The sequence below is a fragment of the Panthera uncia genome, chromosome B4 (genome assembly GCF_023721935.1).
Source record: "Panthera uncia isolate 11264 chromosome B4, Puncia_PCG_1.0, whole genome shotgun sequence".
NCBI lineage: Eukaryota > Metazoa > Chordata > Mammalia > Carnivora > Felidae > Panthera > Panthera uncia.
The window spans coordinates 57,299,485-57,318,507 of record NC_064809.1 but is presented as its reverse complement, the minus strand read 5'-3'; the positions used below and the strand labels follow the sequence as shown (position 1 = coordinate 57,318,507).

The 19,023-nt window shown below is 38.7% G+C and overlaps 1 protein-coding gene across 10 annotated transcripts in view; it reads left to right on the top strand.

Moving 5' to 3' along the window:
- Positions 1 to 19,023, top strand: part of LMNTD1 (lamin tail domain containing 1) — a 448,355-nt gene that overhangs the window by 259,228 nt on the left and 170,104 nt on the right. For all 10 annotated transcript variants that reach the window (XM_049627199.1, XM_049627203.1, XM_049627198.1 and 7 more), the window contains one exon: positions 14,299 to 14,400. Coding sequence is in view for 2 of the 10 variants with exons in the window: in XM_049627201.1 (XP_049483158.1) it covers positions 14,368 to 14,400 (33 nt within the window). In the remaining 8 variants the exon portion in view is untranslated. The remainder of the gene's footprint in view (positions 1 to 14,298; positions 14,401 to 19,023) is intronic.

Below are 19,023 nucleotides of genomic sequence, written 5' to 3'. Positions count from 1 at the left end.
TAAGCAGAGACAAACAAACACAACCAACCTCTACAACAATGCAAATCTGCAAATACAAAGTGACAGGTGAAGGATATAAAGAATAAGTGTCAAAAAACAGATGGCGATGGATACTGTTCCACCAAGGTCCTGCTGGTAAGTCAGAAACCACACCAGGTTTGGGTTTTTGTTTGTCATTTTTTTGAGACAGAGAGCAGGGAGCAGAGGGAAAGAGAGAGAATCTGAAGCAGGCTCCATGCTCAGCACAGAGCCTGACAAGGGGCTCCATCCCATGACCCTGGGATCATGATCTGAGCCAAAATCAAGAGTCAGATGCCCAACTGACTCAGTCACCCGGGCACCCTCCACAACATCAAGTATTTTTAAAAAGAGATTGACCAAATGGGTATTAGAGAACTGAAGAGGAAAAAGGGAACCCAGAGGTAACTGCAGAGAGCAGCTCCTGCTCCTACACTGTGGAAACAAAACCAAGAGGTTGGAAGTATCAGAACTTAAAAGCTCTAAGGAGGGGTCCTGCCCAGTTGAACCAGACCTCTGAGGAGGGGTCACTAACTGGCTGGTAATTCTGAGAGGGGTTGTTAAAGCTGATCCTGGGAAGGTGGTGGGAAACAAATCTGAAAACTACAACCAATTAATACTGGAGTAACTGCTGCAGATGAAAAATAAATTAATTAACTAATTAAAACAAAACAAAACAAAACAAAAAAACATTGCTGCTGAGATGCCCAAAGATATGGGAAGCAACCAGGATATCTGGAAGAAAGAGAGAAAGTACTTTCTCTTCCTTCAGCCTCTCAGTCAGCCTTTACACTGCCATTCACAGGGCCTAGCATGGACCCAGCCAACAAAGGAAAAATGTCTGTTCCTGAAATCCTCATTGCTTCTAAGTTCACCCAAGTGGGGCATAGACCACATGATGGCCCACCTCTGCACTGATTAGTTCATGAACTTGAGGAGAGGCCTCATGTATGCAGAATTCAGTTTCATTTATCCCCTCTGCTCCATTTGGTGCAACTCCACTCATGCTCTTGGCTCTTTTCATTCTTTTGGGTTAAATAAAGTAACATTTGCCAGGTTGTCCACCTAGCAGGTAGACATTTTTCTGGTTTTCCACCACCAATTTAATGACTAGTACATGAGTCTACTGATTTATGTCCTTTTAATTCTGCTCATTGCTCCTGATACCTTGCCCCCTCTAACAGTACAGGTTTTACTCCCACTTAATATGCCTTTCTGATTGTCTTCTTTTTACCAATGGAAACCTTCCTCTGTTTATATTTTCTTTTTCTACATTATTATCTTCTGATCAGAACTGGTTATCACTTTTTCCCCAAATTGTAGATGAAATTCCTGGGATCTGGGGTTTCAGAGGAAAGGATACTTAGAACAAAAAGAATCCTCAAGTAAAATAAATCATTGGTTCTCTACACTTCAGACCAGTGCTAATTTATGATGAAGTTTTCCCTAGTGAAAAATAAAGACAATATCAAGAACTAAGAGAGGCAACAAGGCATGATGGTTAAAAGTGAGGGCTGTGGAGCCACTTGACCTGGTTTGAATTCTGGTTCTGTAATCTTTGAGAAGTTACTTAGCCCTACTGTACCTTAGTTTCTTCATCTGTATGGTGGTTGTAATAAAAATATCTGTCCTATGGGGTATTATGAGGATTCCATTAGTTATTACATATAAGCACATAAAACAGCACTCGATAAATGCAAGTAATATTATTTTTAGATAGTTTAACTATACTAATGGTTATTTTTTGGGGGAATAACTGCCTTATAAAAAGAGATAACATTATTACTACTTTTTTTTTAATTTGAAAATGCTCCTTCTTACATTAAATGGAGTTAACAATCGATATGGTGAAATCTAAAAGTCCTAGAACACTGTTTTAAAACACTCCTAAGATATATAAAGAAAGGAACAAAAATCAAACAAGAATTTGTGCAGGGATTTTGAGTTTATAAAGTATGAATTTACCCTTTTAACATGGATGTACTCGCTGCCACCCATAGGCCAGACCCTGGGACCATCCTAGAAATGCCATGATGAGCAAGATAGACATAGTTCCTATCCTCAGAGTGGTGGCAGTTTAGTAGAGCTTTTAATATAACTTGTTTAATTTGTTCCTGATAATCATCCTGGAGAAGGATATTGTTGTTATCATTATCATCATCATCATCATCACTATCATCATCCCTATTTTCAATAATAAACTGAAGCCTCAGAAGGGGGAGAGATCCCATTCATTGTGTTGTACAGCAGACAAAATTTGTGGTTCTTTTCACTACAACATAATGATAGACTATGTGTAGGCCTATTCCTTCTGCCAGGCAATGTATCTCTGTTCTCATAATGAGATCCTGTGGGAATATGTGCTTAATAAACTTGTGTAAAGGTCATCTTTTCTGGAACACATCTAGTCTGTGAAATAAGACTGAGTATAGAATTGAGTTTTTCCCCCAAAAGAACAGTTAGCTAGAGAATTTAACAACTGAGTCTCTAACCCTTTCACCTCATATTTGTTGAGTATGAAGGATCTGAAGTATATCTTTAATGTCTCTGGCCTCTCCTTTCCCCCTTCTTTACGACTTTTTGCTCCAATGTCCCCCAAAAAGAGACTTGACTATGCTAATATGCCTTGTGGATCTCCAAGAAGGAGTGCAATGCATACATTGGTTCTCTTCTCTTTCTACCCATTTATTTTTTAAATGCCATTATCTTTTGAACAGTGCCTGCTAAGGAGTCATTTGATAATGATTTAAGATGATAAAAATCTTAAGTCTCAAAGGAAAGGAATTCTGAATGATACTCAATGGTGTTGTACATGCACTCTCTGCTTAAATCATAGCATATTGGCTTTCCGCTCTTAGTTTTTTTAATTTTGATCCATTAATCTCTCATGAAGCTATAGTCTTTGGAGTGAGATATTCATGTTACATCCACACCACAAGCTTTTGAAGTAGTATGGTAGGTGCCTTTCATATGTAAGCTTATAAATCCTTACAACAGTCCCACCAGGTAGATACCTGGAGTACAAAAGAGGAAACAAAAATTGCTTTTAAATCTACCTCCCTCCTTACATGAATTTTTTAAAATAACAATATGTAAATGTAATTAAATAAAAGATTTACAGATAAGTTAAGTAAATAAGTCACCCAACTAAAAAGGTTTGAAGCTAAGATTTGAACCCAGAGCTCTCTGGCACCAAATCTGTGTTTTTCCTTTTATACTAGCACTTCCCAAACTGTATACAGCTAGACATGATTTCCACAAGGTATTAATAATGCTATTCCTAGGAATACATCCATTATCAAGTATGTTTGGGAAAGAGTGAACACCCTTGATTCCTTTGGAGATTGGCGGTGTATACTATGTAGCAAATTAAGACTTTCAGAAGTTCTGTTGAGTACAAAAAAAACCCTGTTTATTTGGCTTAGACTAGCATTTGAGTTTATACTTCTTTACTGATTTAAACACTTAACAACATTTGCTGTAGGATAGAGAAAATGGGGCTTTGCAATGCATCAGTCAAAACAGTGAGAAAACAGGGACAACTGCTAGACTTGGATAAAGAATTTCCCCATAGAGCCAGGGTCACTGTCTGAATCAAGATGGTCTGCTGAAATCCAGAAGACAGAGTTAATGATGGTCTTTGGAACAGAACGTGTCATGTAGGGAATAGAAAAGTTCATTCAAAAGAAAGAGTGTTCTAAGTGGAAAGGCCCCCATTTAGCTGAAAGCACTATCTACTTACAGTGTGCTGAATGGGCAGGAAGAGGCTGCAATTAAAAAGATATTTATTACATTATAATTTTATGTATAGTTATTGTTGGGTCCTTTCTCATTCTACAGATCAAGGGCAGTTAGATAGACTGACTCATTTTCCTAGGGTGAATAAACATCTTGGTTTGTAGGACTTTCAAGTCTAAAGTTGACCACCCTACATTTACTAAAAATGATTATTCGCAAAGGTTGTTACTAATATTCAGGCCCCACATCCATGTGATCCAAAAACATTTTTAAAATGTATTCACTTTATCAAGAGAGTTTATTACACACGTAATTAATGATATTGTTTTGATACAGAGTGAAGCATTCTTGTATATTAGATGTTAATGGTATAATTTGGGATCTGTCAGGGATACATCAATTTTTTTTATTCTTAGCAAATCAGAGCAGAGCAGTGTAATTAATCTGATATTGGCCCCCTTAGTAATGTAGGCTTCGCCCAAGAAGACCTTGTGCCAATTCCAGGGCTGACAGGACAGACCCACCCAGGAGGTGGAAAGCACCAAGTTTTAGGGTTGTAGCAGCCTCCAGTAAGTGGTAAGCCATGAAAGTCCATGATGGGAGTTCATAGAGATTGACAGGCTGCATCTAGTTGGCCTGTATAAGAATAACAGGCACATGGCCTCTGAATTAGAATCAAGGCAAAGCTTCAAGTGGTAGAACCAGCAAGAACAAAGGAGGGACAGTTTTCAAAGGTAAGGCAAGTGCAGGAGGCCCATGGGGACATTACAGAGGAGTGAGAGGCAATATGTAGACCAGTACAAAGGGGCTCACACTTGCTAATGTATGCAGGCAGCAAGGTGTTTAGTAGCATAGCACAAGCCAATGGACTCCCTCTAGGACATTTCATATTAAACTCTTCCTGACTGTGAAGAGATCAAGGGCCCCAGGCTTGTAAATATTTCCTGTCCAAGAAGGGCAAGACTGAACACATAGATGGAAGATCATCAGAACTAACCAGGAGAAGATACAGAGAGAGGAAATGGGGCCTACTAATTGCTGATTGCAGCAACTGCTCATTCAGTTCCTGAGGGCTTGGAAATTCTGGGAATCGATAAGTAGAAACCAACTGTGAACCAACTGAGTCTCCTAACCCACTCAGTATTGTGAGGAATGTATAGGGAAGACCTATAAATACTGTGTTTGCATGCATCTTCATCCTCTTTATGTCTTCTGGAGAAAGAATATTTGCTATGGGTGGGATTCTTCAGGAGACAGGACATGGAGAATGTGGGACTTGGGCACAGAGCTCCATGTCATCTGATGTTAAGTAGTTAGTTTATCCCTAAAGAGGGAGGAAATGGAGGGATTTGGCAAAGCTGTCATCCTCTTTTTTTTTTTTTTTTAATCATGTAGGGCCTCCTTTACAAAGAAGATAGCAGACTATTTTCCAGTTAAAATGGAAGAATTGCTTTCTGAAATTTCAGTGTTAGAGTTCATGGTCCTGCATATCTTCTGTACCTAAATAAAAACATCTGATTTAAAGTAGACTGTTGTTGAATTATGATACCAAGAACCATGCCACCACACTCTAAAACCTTGCAAAATGAAAGCTCTTGTAAAGTTCCTTTTAAAATACTTTTTTTTTTTACAAGGACATCTTATAGAATGTTTCAAATGACTGGAGGGGAAATAAAGAGATTAATCACTTTATAAGCACCAATTAATGTGACTCTTTATGCTATTAGTGTCTTACTGGACAATCAATTTTTAAAAAGACATAAAAGTTTCTAGGATTTACATTGCTATGTTTCAGCTAATGACTGTTTATTATTCCCTGGCTTAACTACTTGCTGATTAATATCCTTGAAACAAAATCCTTACAAATATTTCCTTTATTTGGAAGTTCAGTTTCAGATGTAATATTCTGCAGTTAGTTCCTCTGAAAGGGAAGTCTGGAAACAAAGAAGTAATATAATTTTCCAAAAACAACTCTGCAGATTAAGTTCTGAGTGTGATTTCTTTGGGTAGCAAATTCCTCCAGATCTCCTTCTTGCATCCCCTAAATTTACCTTATTATTCAAATGTTTCCCATGAAGGCCACTTTTTGCTACTCTTTTTAATGTAGATAATCTTAGGGTTTTACTGTCTTTTTTGCTTTCTTCACATACTTTTTCTGGACCACCTCTCATTACTTCAACTGACATCTCTAAACTTCTGACACTAAATTTATAGCTCTACCCCAGACACTCTCTAAAGCTCTTGACTGCCTTATTGACACCTTCTCTGAGAAGTTTCATAAGCATCTCAAACTTGACATGTCTAAAACTGACCTGCTCTTCATCTGTTTCTCTTCTATTCTCTAGTTCAGGAAATGCCATCACCATGATCAGGTGGCCACGCCTGGAATTTGTAAATGATCTTAGACTTTACTCTCCCTGGAAAATGACTCTCCACAACAAGTATTGCTCCCAGTCTGCAGCAAAGGTCTTGACAAATCCCCTTCTGCCAAGTGTGGTTCCTGACCCTTGATTCCACATTGGTTGATGCCATTAAAGTTTTCTTGTAGCATGCTGAATGGAGGTCTGGAATGAGGTGAGACATGAACCTTCTGGGTCATGCTATCTTAGGAGCTAAAGCAAGCCCCTAACTCACTTTCTCTCTTTCAATCTCTCTCTCTCTCTCTCTCTCTCTCTCTCTCTCTCTCTCTCTCTCTCTTTCATCCAGTTATTATTTGTAAGGCTGAGTAGAAGACAGCTACCAAACTGCACTCAGAATTATTTCTATCTTCTAACTGCTAATAGGGTGTCTCTTGATCAAGATTATTGAGTTCTTCAAAAGATGCTTCAGGATATCACTTTGTACACCTCCAGAATGTCTGAATCCAGTTTAGGCTTGGGTTAGGCTTGGGATATCAATCATCTATGTAGACAAATGACATGTAAAGCTTGAGGCTCTAGACAATTCCTGGATGTCTTTGTTTACCAGGTCGGGGCTATAATTTGAGGAGCTGGTTGAAAACCATTGTTTACTTGTCAAATAAAGCACTTCAAGTGGATGCTCTCATAACATTTTGAAAAGGGCTTTGGTATTTACATAAAGAGGTTGAAAAAGGCTCCCTTCCCATGATCCTTGGAAAAAAGGCTCTTTGCTAAACCAACAAGCTGTTTGAGATGTGGGTTTTTGTGCCCCCCCCCCCCAGCCCACTAGAAAAGAGTACTATGAACACCTAATTTGTGTAATGTGATCTTGAGGCCACAGGCAATAACTTGTCCCTATGGCCCTGCTGAACAAAGGCTGAGTCACCTGCCGAGTCAGGAAATGTGAGAACATCAATTGTACATATTATCCGGTGATCTCACTTGGAGTCATTGCTGAGTTTCAACCAATTTCCAAAGGATTTTTTTTCAGTAACCATCGTAAGTGTTACCTTACTATCATGAAACAAAAGGCCTGAAAATTTCTGTGGAATTTTTATATGAAAATTAATTTAAGCTTTACAGAAATTTGTGCCTCATTTATGAAAAAGGGTCTGCCCTTTTATACTAACATACAGCATCTCCAATGCCCAGCCATTTCACAGCTATATAGAGCAATATTTGACTTATCATATTTTCTAATTAAATCTGTATTGAAAAACTAAAGATACAACTGACTGAAATTTTGCTTTCTTCTGATAATTCCACTTGAATCATAATCCTTTCAAACAGAGGTCATCCTTTTTTCCTCTCTGCTCTTTGCGTCAAGCTTAGAAAACAACCTCAACATTTTTCCTACATTCTACTGCTTCCCTTTTTTTTTTTTTTTTCTTTTTTTCTTTTTCAACCTGAGTGTAAATGTGATGGAATTGATGATTTAGAAAGGCCTTGGTGCACCTGGGTGGGTCAGTGGTTAAACATCTGACTCTTCATTTCTGATCTGATCAGGTCATGATCTCACATTTTGTCAGGCTCTATGCTGACAGCACGGAGCCTGCTTGGGATTCTCTCTTTCCCTCTCTCTCTGCCCCTCCCCCACTCACTCTCCCTCTAAATAAATAAATAAACAAACATTAAAAATACAAGATGAGCTTAGTATCTGAGCAGAGTGTGTATGGGAGGAGAGACGAGAGGGGAACTAGACTCCGGGCAGAATAAGCTGGGGGTCTGGCTAAGAAGGCCTGGGGTGTTACATCATTAGGACCAGGTGTGGAAGGAACCAGAACAACTTGGCTCTGGCATGGGTGTGGCTTACAGAGATGGATGGGAGTAGAGGGGGAGGAGGGAGCTGCTGAGAGTAAGATGCTATGGGGCATCCAGGGAAAGTGCCCAGAGACCATTGTCCTAGTGGTTTGGTGCTTTGTGAAAGGTCTGAGTTTTTATTCCCTAAAACAGATCAGACAAGCATGGTGACAGTAAAGGTAGGAGTAGGGTTTGGAGAAGAAGTGGGAAGAACTTGGGGATTGTTTAGATGGGGTTCGTGAAAGAGAAAGAGGGATCTCGGATGATTCCAAGGTTGTTGCAATTAGCAATAGCAGTCCTGGTGGTGTCATTGTCCAAGACCAAGAACATAAGAGGGAAGGTCTCAAGGGAGTGGGAGTGAAGGCTACCTTAGATTTCCTCACCCACTGACTCTCAGACACCTGCCTGGCAAATCTAACCGCTGCCACTATATGGACAGGTAACTGTTGTCATGGGAGATAACTCAGTAACCGGCTACACTACGTGTACATATTATCCAACTTCAGCTGTGTCTCCAGGCTCTTTGCAGATATTTTTACCAATTTCAAAGTAAATCCTTTTCTACTCCTCATATTGAGTTTTAAAAACATTTTCACTCTTTCCATAGTTCTAGTCCTATCTTTCCTCCTCAGTTTCAGCAAACTACTTTGCTGTTAATTTACTTAAAAAATATAGAGACCAAATGATGTGATTTTGCTCAAACTCTCTCACTTCCACTTCAAAACTGTCTCTGGATCTTAAGCCGTTCTCTTTTCTTCTCTCAACGGGAAAAGCATCCCTGTTCCCTCACCAAGCTTTCTTCTCCACTTGTGTTCCTGATACAACGCCATTCCACTTTTTCTGGAACATTGTTTCATAGACTACCCCAATTTCACGTTAAAGAAAATAATTTTTTTCCAAGTCCATTATTTATATACTCAATGCAGACAATTTGGAACACACAGAAAGGAACTAAGATGAATATAAAAATAATCTACAGTCTCATATTACACAGTAAACCACATTTGATTTCTAATATATATATATATATATATATATATTTTTTTTTTTTTTTTTAATTCTCTTTCTACTAGTTCCCTTTCTTTAACCTGGAAACATGCTTAAATCTTTTCTTGGACCCTAACCCTAACTATTAAAAAACAAAACAAAACAACAAAAAACCAAAAAAACTCTCTAGGTCTTGCCTCCCTTTCAAAAACTACTATGAAATCTCCATAGCAACCACCTAACCTTCAGTGCTATCGGTGAGCTTTAAGACACCTCTGGAGTGAAAAAGTTGCCTCAGGCTTGAAAGGCTGAGCCAAGACAATGTGCAAGATAAAGATAGAACTCATCTAATCATCGAAACCATATCTGTGTTTCCTGGATATGCCTCTATTGCTTCACTATCCCAGCTGGTTTCTCTTGTATCTTGGATTTTGCCTCATGTCTGATTGTATATTTCCCCCAACCAACCTGCCATGTCCTCACTCCCTTTGTGACCAAACCTATCCATTTTATGGCTTCATTTATCATTCTATATGTATGACTTCAAGTTGATATCACTAACCAAGACCACTCACTGAAAGCCAGAATAACATTTCCAACTGCCTTCTAGTCATCTCAATATGGGTATCATACCAGGAAACTCAATACATCCCAAACTAACATTATTATATTATCTGCCAAACTTATTTCTCCTTTTGTGTTTCCTATTTCAGTTAGTGGTATTATTATCTTTTATTCAGCCAGGGTAGACAATAGGGAGTCATCTTTGACTCTTTACTTTCCTTAATTCAACATCAAATTCTATTGACTTAATATCATATTAATTATTTACTTTGTCAGGCACATCGCTAAGTGCATTAGGTAGATTTTCCCAATCTTTCATTATATTTTGCTCAATTTTATTTTACATGTAAGAAAACAGAAACTTGGATGCTTATAACTCAATGGTGAAGTCAGAATTTGAACTCAAGCCTATTTATTTCCAAAGCTACAGTCTTGATGCCTTTTCAATTTATTCTCCTCTCTTTTTCCATTGCTGTAGCCCCAGCTCAGATCATCATAGTAGAAGCTCTGCTAGCCAATCTCCAATTAGTCAAATCATGTCATTAATAACACTCTTCAATCCTCTTACACACACTTATCACTGGAGACTAGTAAGAAATTGCCTGGAATGTTGAACTTTCCTGGTCCCATCAATTTAGTTGCACATTTACCAAGAAACAGTTGTATTTTGTTCTCAAGCTGGTCAATGCAGTTGTACTTTTTATTATGTTACAATATTTAATTAAATACTATGTAAAGTAATGAGATATGAGTGTGAAAGAGAGCTGTCCTATGAAAATTGAGTTGAAAGCTTTGGAAAAAAATAGATGAGAGCCAGTGACTGAAAAATATTATAATCCAAATAAGTATGGAGAAGGGGAGCCAAAAATGATTAGGGAAAACTTTCGTAAAAATTTCTTTAAGATTCTGCACTCCAACTGCCTTTTGCTGCAATTTAAAGAAACAGAAACATGGGTGTGGTTCATGCAGGAAAAATGATACAAAACTCCATATGACAGACCTGTACTCAAGGGGCCTTGGCACTCTGTTATATAATTGCTGGATGAATGTATTCATATCCGTCTTAATCTACAATATATCCGAGGTGAATATCTTTTATTTATTATCCTCTGATTTGTTAAGTTTTGCAAATGACTGACCAAATTCAGTCCCTGATTTCACTGAATGAGAGACCTTCCACGTTATCTCCCATTATCTTCCAAACAGTAATGGTATCTCTCCTCTGACCCCCCCCAGGCTTCAGTCATCATTTCCCCATTCAGTCTGCAAATATGTTTTGGGAGCCTACTAATTACCAGAATTACCTTCTTAAAACACAGATCAAAGCCTCCCTCCTCCTGCCCACAATAACTCAGTGATTTCTCAATAGTCTGCAGAATGAAGCTAAAAGTACTTAGTGAAATATTGAAGACCTGAAATGATCTGTCACCCACCTTTTTAGCTTCCACTTCCGAGCACAGTGCTCTGTATCTTCTAAGTGTCAGTCATCCACATTCTGGCTGTTGCCCAAATACATGACACCATTCAGCATTCATTCAGAAAGAGCCTGAACTATATATTTATATCTGTCATAATTTTACTTGTTATTGAAAATAGTAGTTTATGGTGGGAAATACATTGTTCATAACAATTATGTAATATAGAAAATGCTAAAGGTATGTGAATAAATTTTACTGAATGAATTTTAGGTTGTAAAGTCAAGAGTATTGTATAGTACGTAGCCTGGGGATGGAGGTGTTAACTTGTCTTTAATAATCAAAAGTTTAAATTTGTCTATACTCATAATAATTTAGGAAAGATTTAAAAGTCTGCATAAATATGATAACTTGACTGCCCTTACCAGTTGTCCAATCAGGAAAAGCACCTGGTTCCTAGGTGACAAATATCAGTGGACTGTTGTGTCATATTGTCCTTGTCTGTTCCTCTCATTCACATTTTCCCCCTGGGAGTTTTATACCTGTCAACAGCCTTAGCTGCCACTATTGCATGGAAGTCCTGAAATGTTCATCTCAGCCAGAGCACTTTGTCAATTCCACTCCTCTTTCTAACTTCTTTTGTGTAATTTCACTTGGGAAAACACCATCTCATCATACCAGAGTTTAAAAAGGAACTTTCCCAGCAAACTCACTTCCCTCTGCCTTCTGTCAGTGAGACCACTGCCTCCAAGGTTTTGGAATTATCCACAGCTCTTGGGGTCTGTTTTGTTCTTTGCTCTTCCTTAGGCCACAACTAGTTGCCAATTATTTCTTCCCATAAGGACTGAATTTTTAAGGGCTTTGAAAACTGTCAGTACTTTCCCCTTTTCAGTCAAACTTCTTGAAACATTTGTCCATACTCACTGTAGTCACACTGTTATCTTCTGTTCACTTCTCAACCCAGTGTAATATGGCTTCTGTCCCCAGACTTTTATGGAAGCCATTCTTATCAGGGTAATGAATTACTGCCTTGGTGCTAAATTTAATGGACACTGTCTCAGTTGTCAACCTAACTTCTTCTAGACTTTGATATTTAGACCACTCTTTCTACTTGAAATTAATTCTCCCCTCTGCTTCTGTGACATGTCTCTATCTCTCAGTCTGCTTTGTTGTACTATTCTTTCTCAGGTTCCTTTCTTCTGCCCTTTTAAACAAATGTGTCTGTTCTGGAAAGTCCTGTCTTCTTGTCTCTTCCCTCTAAACACTCCTCTAAGCAATCTCATTGGTTTCCCTGGCTTTAATTACTACCTCTGCCCATGATCACCAAATCTGTGTCTCCAGCTCCGTTATTAACCTGAGCTCTCAAGATGTACATATTTAACTGCCTCCAAGTGTGCCCTCTTAAATATTGCACAGGAGCATTGACTTTAACCTGCCTGAAGCTGATTTTACAAAAGTGCAAAAATACTCCTCCTACTTGCTGATCTTAGTGAGTGGCACCATTCAGTATCTATTTGCTCAAGCTGTCAGTCTTAAAATATAGCTATCAATCTTAACATCTCCTTTTTTATTCCTTATTCTCTGATCAATATCAAAACTCTGTCAACTCTACCCTTGAAATATTTCTTATATCAGTCCACTTTCTCCATCCCTTCTGCACTATATTGTTCAACACATGATGATATCTCCCATAGATATCTGCAACTTACTTCTAAAGAGGACCCCTGCCTCCAGGCTGCAACACACTCCTCTTTCCAAACGCACGAATTTAATAACATTACTTCCCAACTTTCTTGTCAATGTCTCCATGCTACCCTCAGCATTAATTTTAATCTCTTTCACATGGCTTGAAGGCTCTTTATGATCAACCCCATTTGTCCCTCAAGTCCCATCTTTGACACTTTCTCACATTCTGTGGTGCTTCTTTGAATTCCCAAACTGTACCAATTCTCTACCTGTGGACCTTGGTCATCCAGGAATCTGCTCGACTCTGATCAGATTCTTCTCTCTGCTATGCTTCTGTACCCTCCCCCTGCAATTTATACATTCCACATACCTTTGAAAATTTACTATATATCAGGCATTGCTCTAGGTGCTAAGACTACAGTAGAGAGCGAAGTGGATATATTGTACTGAACTCATGAGGCTCAGTGTCTACCAGATAGACAAGGAAATTTAGGCCATCGCAGACCTTTGTGGTAACAGGTGGACACTGGGCATCCAAAGACCCAGACGAGGACATCCCACTCAGTCTGGGAACAGAAGGCTTCCTAGAGGCAGTGTTGTTTAGAGTGTTTGACCTGAGACAGAGAAGTCTAAAGGTAAGAAGCAAGGGAGTTTAAGATCTCAAAGTGTAAAGCTTTTATCTTTTCTTCTTCTTCTTTTGCCTTCACATTCTTCCTAACTCTCATCCTCCACATCTAACTACTTCCATTCTTTAAATAAACCCTTTGGTTGGTTCTTACGGTACCCCTGGAAGTTAACTATTATTTTCCATCACTGGTGGCATCCATTTTCACAGAAGCACTTCCAGGCCTTCAGCAAACCCACCAGCTTCCTTTCTTCAAGTCTCTCCTCAAGCTGAAAATGAGGAAACCTCATTCCATATAAGCAGCCATGTCATCATCCATCTTTGGACATAGCTTCAGCTAACTTGTAGCTAACTAGGGTCAGGTCTAGATATTCCTTTTTTATCCTTCTGCTTTACACATTTTCCACTGTCCATTTTCCTGTTCATATTTTTCAAGAGCCCACAATGTCAAATTGTCTATGAGAAAGACAATGCATGATCTTCCCTCATTTTCCAATATAGCACAGATAAAGTTTAAGAAGCTTTTTCTCATAGACTTGAGATTCCTGTCAGATCTTAAGCTCACCAGAATAGGGTGGTGATAAGGTTTCTCTTGAGCTTTGTTCTAGGCCATAGCAAGACCTTATATATACAGCAAAAATGAACAATCAGCTGTTCCACAGATCTCTCAACTTCTTACTTTTAAAGGGGTATATCATGTTAAAAATTTTTAGTTCCCTTAGGGCTTATTGTTTTACATAGTTTTCCCACTCAAGAAGTGCCCCTCACTTTAAAAGATTTTAATAAGATGAGAAATATCTTAGCATAAATTTACAGGCATCGCCACCTGCCATCCTCCCCTGGGGTAAAGAGGAGGGTGGCTTTACCCATGATTGCTCAGTGGCTACAGGTGACTCTGCTTTGCATCAGCAATGTCATTATTTTCTTCAGTCACTACAGCCTGAAGATTTGGCACCAGTGTTGTTATTTGGTGCTTATATATAAAAGGACGCTAATTACTTCATTTCATTCTTTGTTGGAACATTTTCCTACCCACTTGCAAATAATCTTCCCTTTCCTTTAACAGCTCCTCTCTGAAAAGCCCAACAATAGAATATTCATCAGAAGAACAGCAGTTGGAGCCCAGAGGGAGACAATGGAAGGTTGGGACCAGGGGCCCAAGTTAGAGGTCAGTGTTCACCAGCTCCTAGTAATTGGCCTCCCAGTCTCCCCAAAGGCCTTCTTAACAGAGGCCAATAGAAACGTGCATTGAATCCTTATATGTTTAAGATAGATAGATAGATAGATAGATAGATAGATAGATAATAGATAATGTAATTGTTTTACACATAAAAGTAGTCATATTTCTATTAGCAATGGCTCATTCAGGGCTTTCAAAAGTCATTGTTGGCCATTCTTTTGGGGACTTTATAAGCAATCATTTTCTTTGTCTGAAGCAAAAGAAGAGTCAGAACACAAGGCTGCCTTTTCAGTTTTTGTTGTGGAAAAAAAAAAAAAGACACCTCCTGAGTGCTTTAATCACAGGGGCACCTTTGTGATGACACTGGGAACAGTACACTCTGTGCCTCTATGAACTATAAAATCTATAGCACTTTAATCAGTTGTGATGCCCTTTCACAAAGAAATTAACCAGTCAATAAAGACAAATCGTGGAAAGGGCAGTTTATAAACCAAGATGCAGACACTTTTATATATCATCTGATATATTATCATCTTGATAATACAAAATGGCTGGAGATTTCAACAGGCTCATCCATTCTGAAAGAGATTCTATGCTTATTGTTCTTTAATGTTTCCAGTATATATTTGGATATTTAAGAGCAGAGCTACAATCTTTGGGATCTGATCAAAGGGGAAAGTCGGGGTGAATAGTTCCAAAATCCAGCTAGTGCCTTGGCCAGCAAGCCCTACACATAGGCTTCCTCTAATTCATATGTATGGGCTAGTGGAAGTTCTGTTTAAGAGGCTGGAATACAGTAAATTGACGAATAATCTAAATATCCAATAATAAGGTATTGGTTGAAAAATATACATAGAATTATTAAATGAAATCATTAAAGCAGTGGTGTGTGTGTGTGTGTGTATATATATATATATATATATATATGAAAAAGCAGGCTATAAAATAGTATATGTCACCCCATTTTTGTGAAAGAAATAAATGTAAATATACAGAAATGCGAACATATATTATCTATCTAATTATCTAAATATTCAGGGAAAAAATTGGAAGATTATGCACCAAAATGTTGACTGCAGTTATCTTCAGCTCATAAATTTTTGTGTTTTTTTTGGAGTGACTTAGCTTTTATTCCTTTTTCTGATGAAAGTGTACTGACTTCATGGTGTGTGTGTGTATGTGTGTGTGTGTGTGGGCATGCAAGAGAGACAGACAGAGACCGAGAGACAGAGATCAAGAAAGAGGTGGTTATTTTTTTGTGTAATAAGAAAAAAATTAAAACCTTAACTTGTGGATTGAGGCTTAAACAGTAACAACTCGTAATAGTTACTTTAAAAGTGACAAATATTGGAGCACCTGGGTGGCTCAGTTGGTTGGGAGTCCAACTTTTGCTCAGGTCATGATCTCACTGTTGTGGGTTTGAGCCCCACGTTGGGCTCTGTTCATGGGTTCAAGCCCCGCTGTCAGCACAGAGCCCAGAACTTTCTTCAGATTTTGTGTCTCCCTTTCTCTCTGCCCTTCATTCATGCTCTGTCTCTCAAAAATAAACATTTTTTAAAAAGTGACAAATATTTGTGAAATAGAAACCTGAAATAGTGTTTACAACCATCAGGGCAGTTAAAAGGAAGGTCTACATAGTCCGAGGACAAAAGTATTATTAGCTGTTTGATTTGCCCAGTTTTTCAACTGCAGTGACAATGGCTTTATGACAACATTTTCACAAACCAGAAATAGATGTTACAGTGAATCATCACTTAGAAATGTAATTATAAAGTAATCCCACCTCTGATATTGATTGTATTTAATAATCCCATTCAGAAGAGTAATACCATAGTCCCTTTAGTATAAATGATTTATTACTACAATGTTCAAAGAGATATAGCACATAAAGGAATTATGCCTTTGGGATTCTGCATTAGTTTTATTAGGAAAATGAGGAAAAGGGAATGTGTTAAGATGTGACTTCCATTCCCTGACTTTTCCCTTTGGAAGAATTATATTCTGTGAGTCCTTGAGACAAGAGTCTGAACCTAATATTTACCAACATATATTAGAATATCTCTCAGGCATTATACTGGTACATTTAACATTTACACTAGTTCTTTAAGGCATGTATTTACCATTTAAGAGGCTGAGGCTCAGAGAAATTAGGAAATGTCCTAATTTCACACAGCCAGTAAGGTAATGGCACCAAAATTCCTACTCAAGTCTTCCTGACCGCTAAGACTTTGTTCTTTCCTATTAGGCCAGAGTTATAATGTTCCATGGTGGTGGACTGTATTATCTTCCAAAGTTACTCAACCTCTCCATTTCTATAAGATGATACATCCTGCCCCATTGCCTTTAGGCACGGCTGTGTGACCTGGTTTGGCCACCAGAGTGTGACCAGATGTGAGCCATCAGGCTTTTTTGTCAGCTTACTTGCTCTTTTCCCTCTGTCCTGTGAATGTCCCAAATAGGGGAAGCTCCTTCAATATGGGTCAAACTGTGAAGACATGTGGAGGAAAGCTGGGCAGAATCTCAACAGCTGCCAACACAAAGCTGCCAAACCGTGAGCAAGTGTGTGTTACTTTTCTATTGCTGCATTATAAACTACCACAAACTTAGCAGCTTCAAGCCACAAATATATTTATCTCACAGTTTCTGTAGGTCAGATAAATATGGAAGTGGCCCTGTTGGGTACCCTGCTCAGGGTCTCACTGGGCTGATATCATCAGAGTGTCAGCTGCCGTTCTCATTTGGCATTTGGAGTTCTCTTCCGAGCTTAATGGTCATTGGCAGAATTTATTTTCTTGTGGCTGTAGACTGAAGACCTATTTACTTGTTGGCTGTTGGCTAGGGGTTGCTCTCAGTTCCTAGCAGCTGTTCTCAGGTCTTTTGAGTGTGGCTCTTCCATATTCAAGCCAGAGGTGGCACATTGAATCTCCCTTCCCTGGCAGATCTCTGAGCAGCAACTGGAGAGAACTCTCTACTTTTAAAGGGTACATGTGATTAGGTTAAGTTTACCCAGATAATCTTATCTTAAAGTCAACTGATTAATCAACTTAATTACATTTGCAAAATCACTTTGCTGTGTAACATGACATAATCGCAGGAGTAATACCAAGGGATAGAGACCTTGGGGGCCTTCTTAGAATTCTGCCTACTATAAAGAGATAATTGTATTGTAAGCCACAGAGATTTGGGGAGATTGATTTTTTTTACTGCAGCACACTGACTAATGCAACTAGTTACCTCAACTTGCGTGTCTGTGCATATAGAAAAGGGCAAAAATCACAAGGGGCAAGAAGCTGAACAAATTTGCACAAAAGGAACATACCTGTACAACCACCAACCAGATTAAACAAAAACAAATAGACAAAAATAAGAAAATTATTAACAACACAGAAGCCCCTTTTCCAGTCATTTCCCAGACCCTAAATAACCACAATCCTATCTTCTAACATCATAGATTATTTCAGCCTGCTTTTGAGATCTTATGAATGGAATCTGACTTCTTCCTCTTAATACTAGATCTAGGAGTTTCATTCGTTTTTTTGTGTTCAATTTCAGTTCTCTTCCTGTATAATATCCTATTACATAGATATTCCACAATTTGTTTTTCCATTCTGCTGTTGTTAATACACAGTTGGTTAGTCTCCAGTTTTTAGCTATTACAAATAATGCTCCTCAAACTGATTTTGCAAAACTTCTATTCCTACCTCTCTCATTCTCTGTTCCTTTCCCCTCCCCTCCTCTCCCCTTCTCTCCCTTCCTCTCTTTCCTTGCTTCTTTCCTCTCTTCTCTCTCTCTGTCTCTCTCAATCTCTCTCTTTCAGATGCCTTCATATCTTAGATATAACCTTCCCTCTCTCTAAAAAGGAGGGGATCTAGTTTGGTTATTATCATCTTTCAAAATTAATCTTTAAGAAACCCTCTCTGAGAAATGATTAGAAAACCACAATAAATGGATTTAAACCAGGTGAGTAGGGGACTAAAATAGGGACAAAAACCAAGATATTATTTCCTACCCTTGGTTTATCTCAGGGCAGAAATTATTTAGGTGAGACCAAGATAATTTCAGCCGTCACACTGAGCAGATCCATGCAGTATAGTGGGAAACAGCATAGGCCCAAGGCACCATTTAAGGATCTGAATCTGGTTCCTTTTTCTAGCTGAAAATTTTGGCAATTCACTACCTCTGAGTTTCATTTCATTCACCTGTCATGGGGGCAATGAGACTCTTCCATTGAGATGTTTCAGTTCCTTCCCATACTTCTCCCACTTATGCAAAAAACAACAGCACATTTTGCCCCAACCCAACTCTACCATCTGTTCTCTGCTTTTGCCCTGCTTTTGCCCCCAACAAAACTGACCTCTATTGACTGCATCTATCATCTGGCTCTGTTATTATTTTGCTTCCATTTGGGTTCAGCCAATGGGAGTCACTGGCAAGAGATTAGAGGGAAGGAGGAGAAAGAAATTGGATTATTCCCTTATGCACACACTGCTCCCTTCTTGTCTTACTGCTGTTCTAGGGGGGCTGCTTTCCTCTCAGACCACAGCTTTAACTACCACCTGGCTCCAGTGACACCTCTGTCCCTCTTGTATTTTAAACCCAAAGCATGATTTC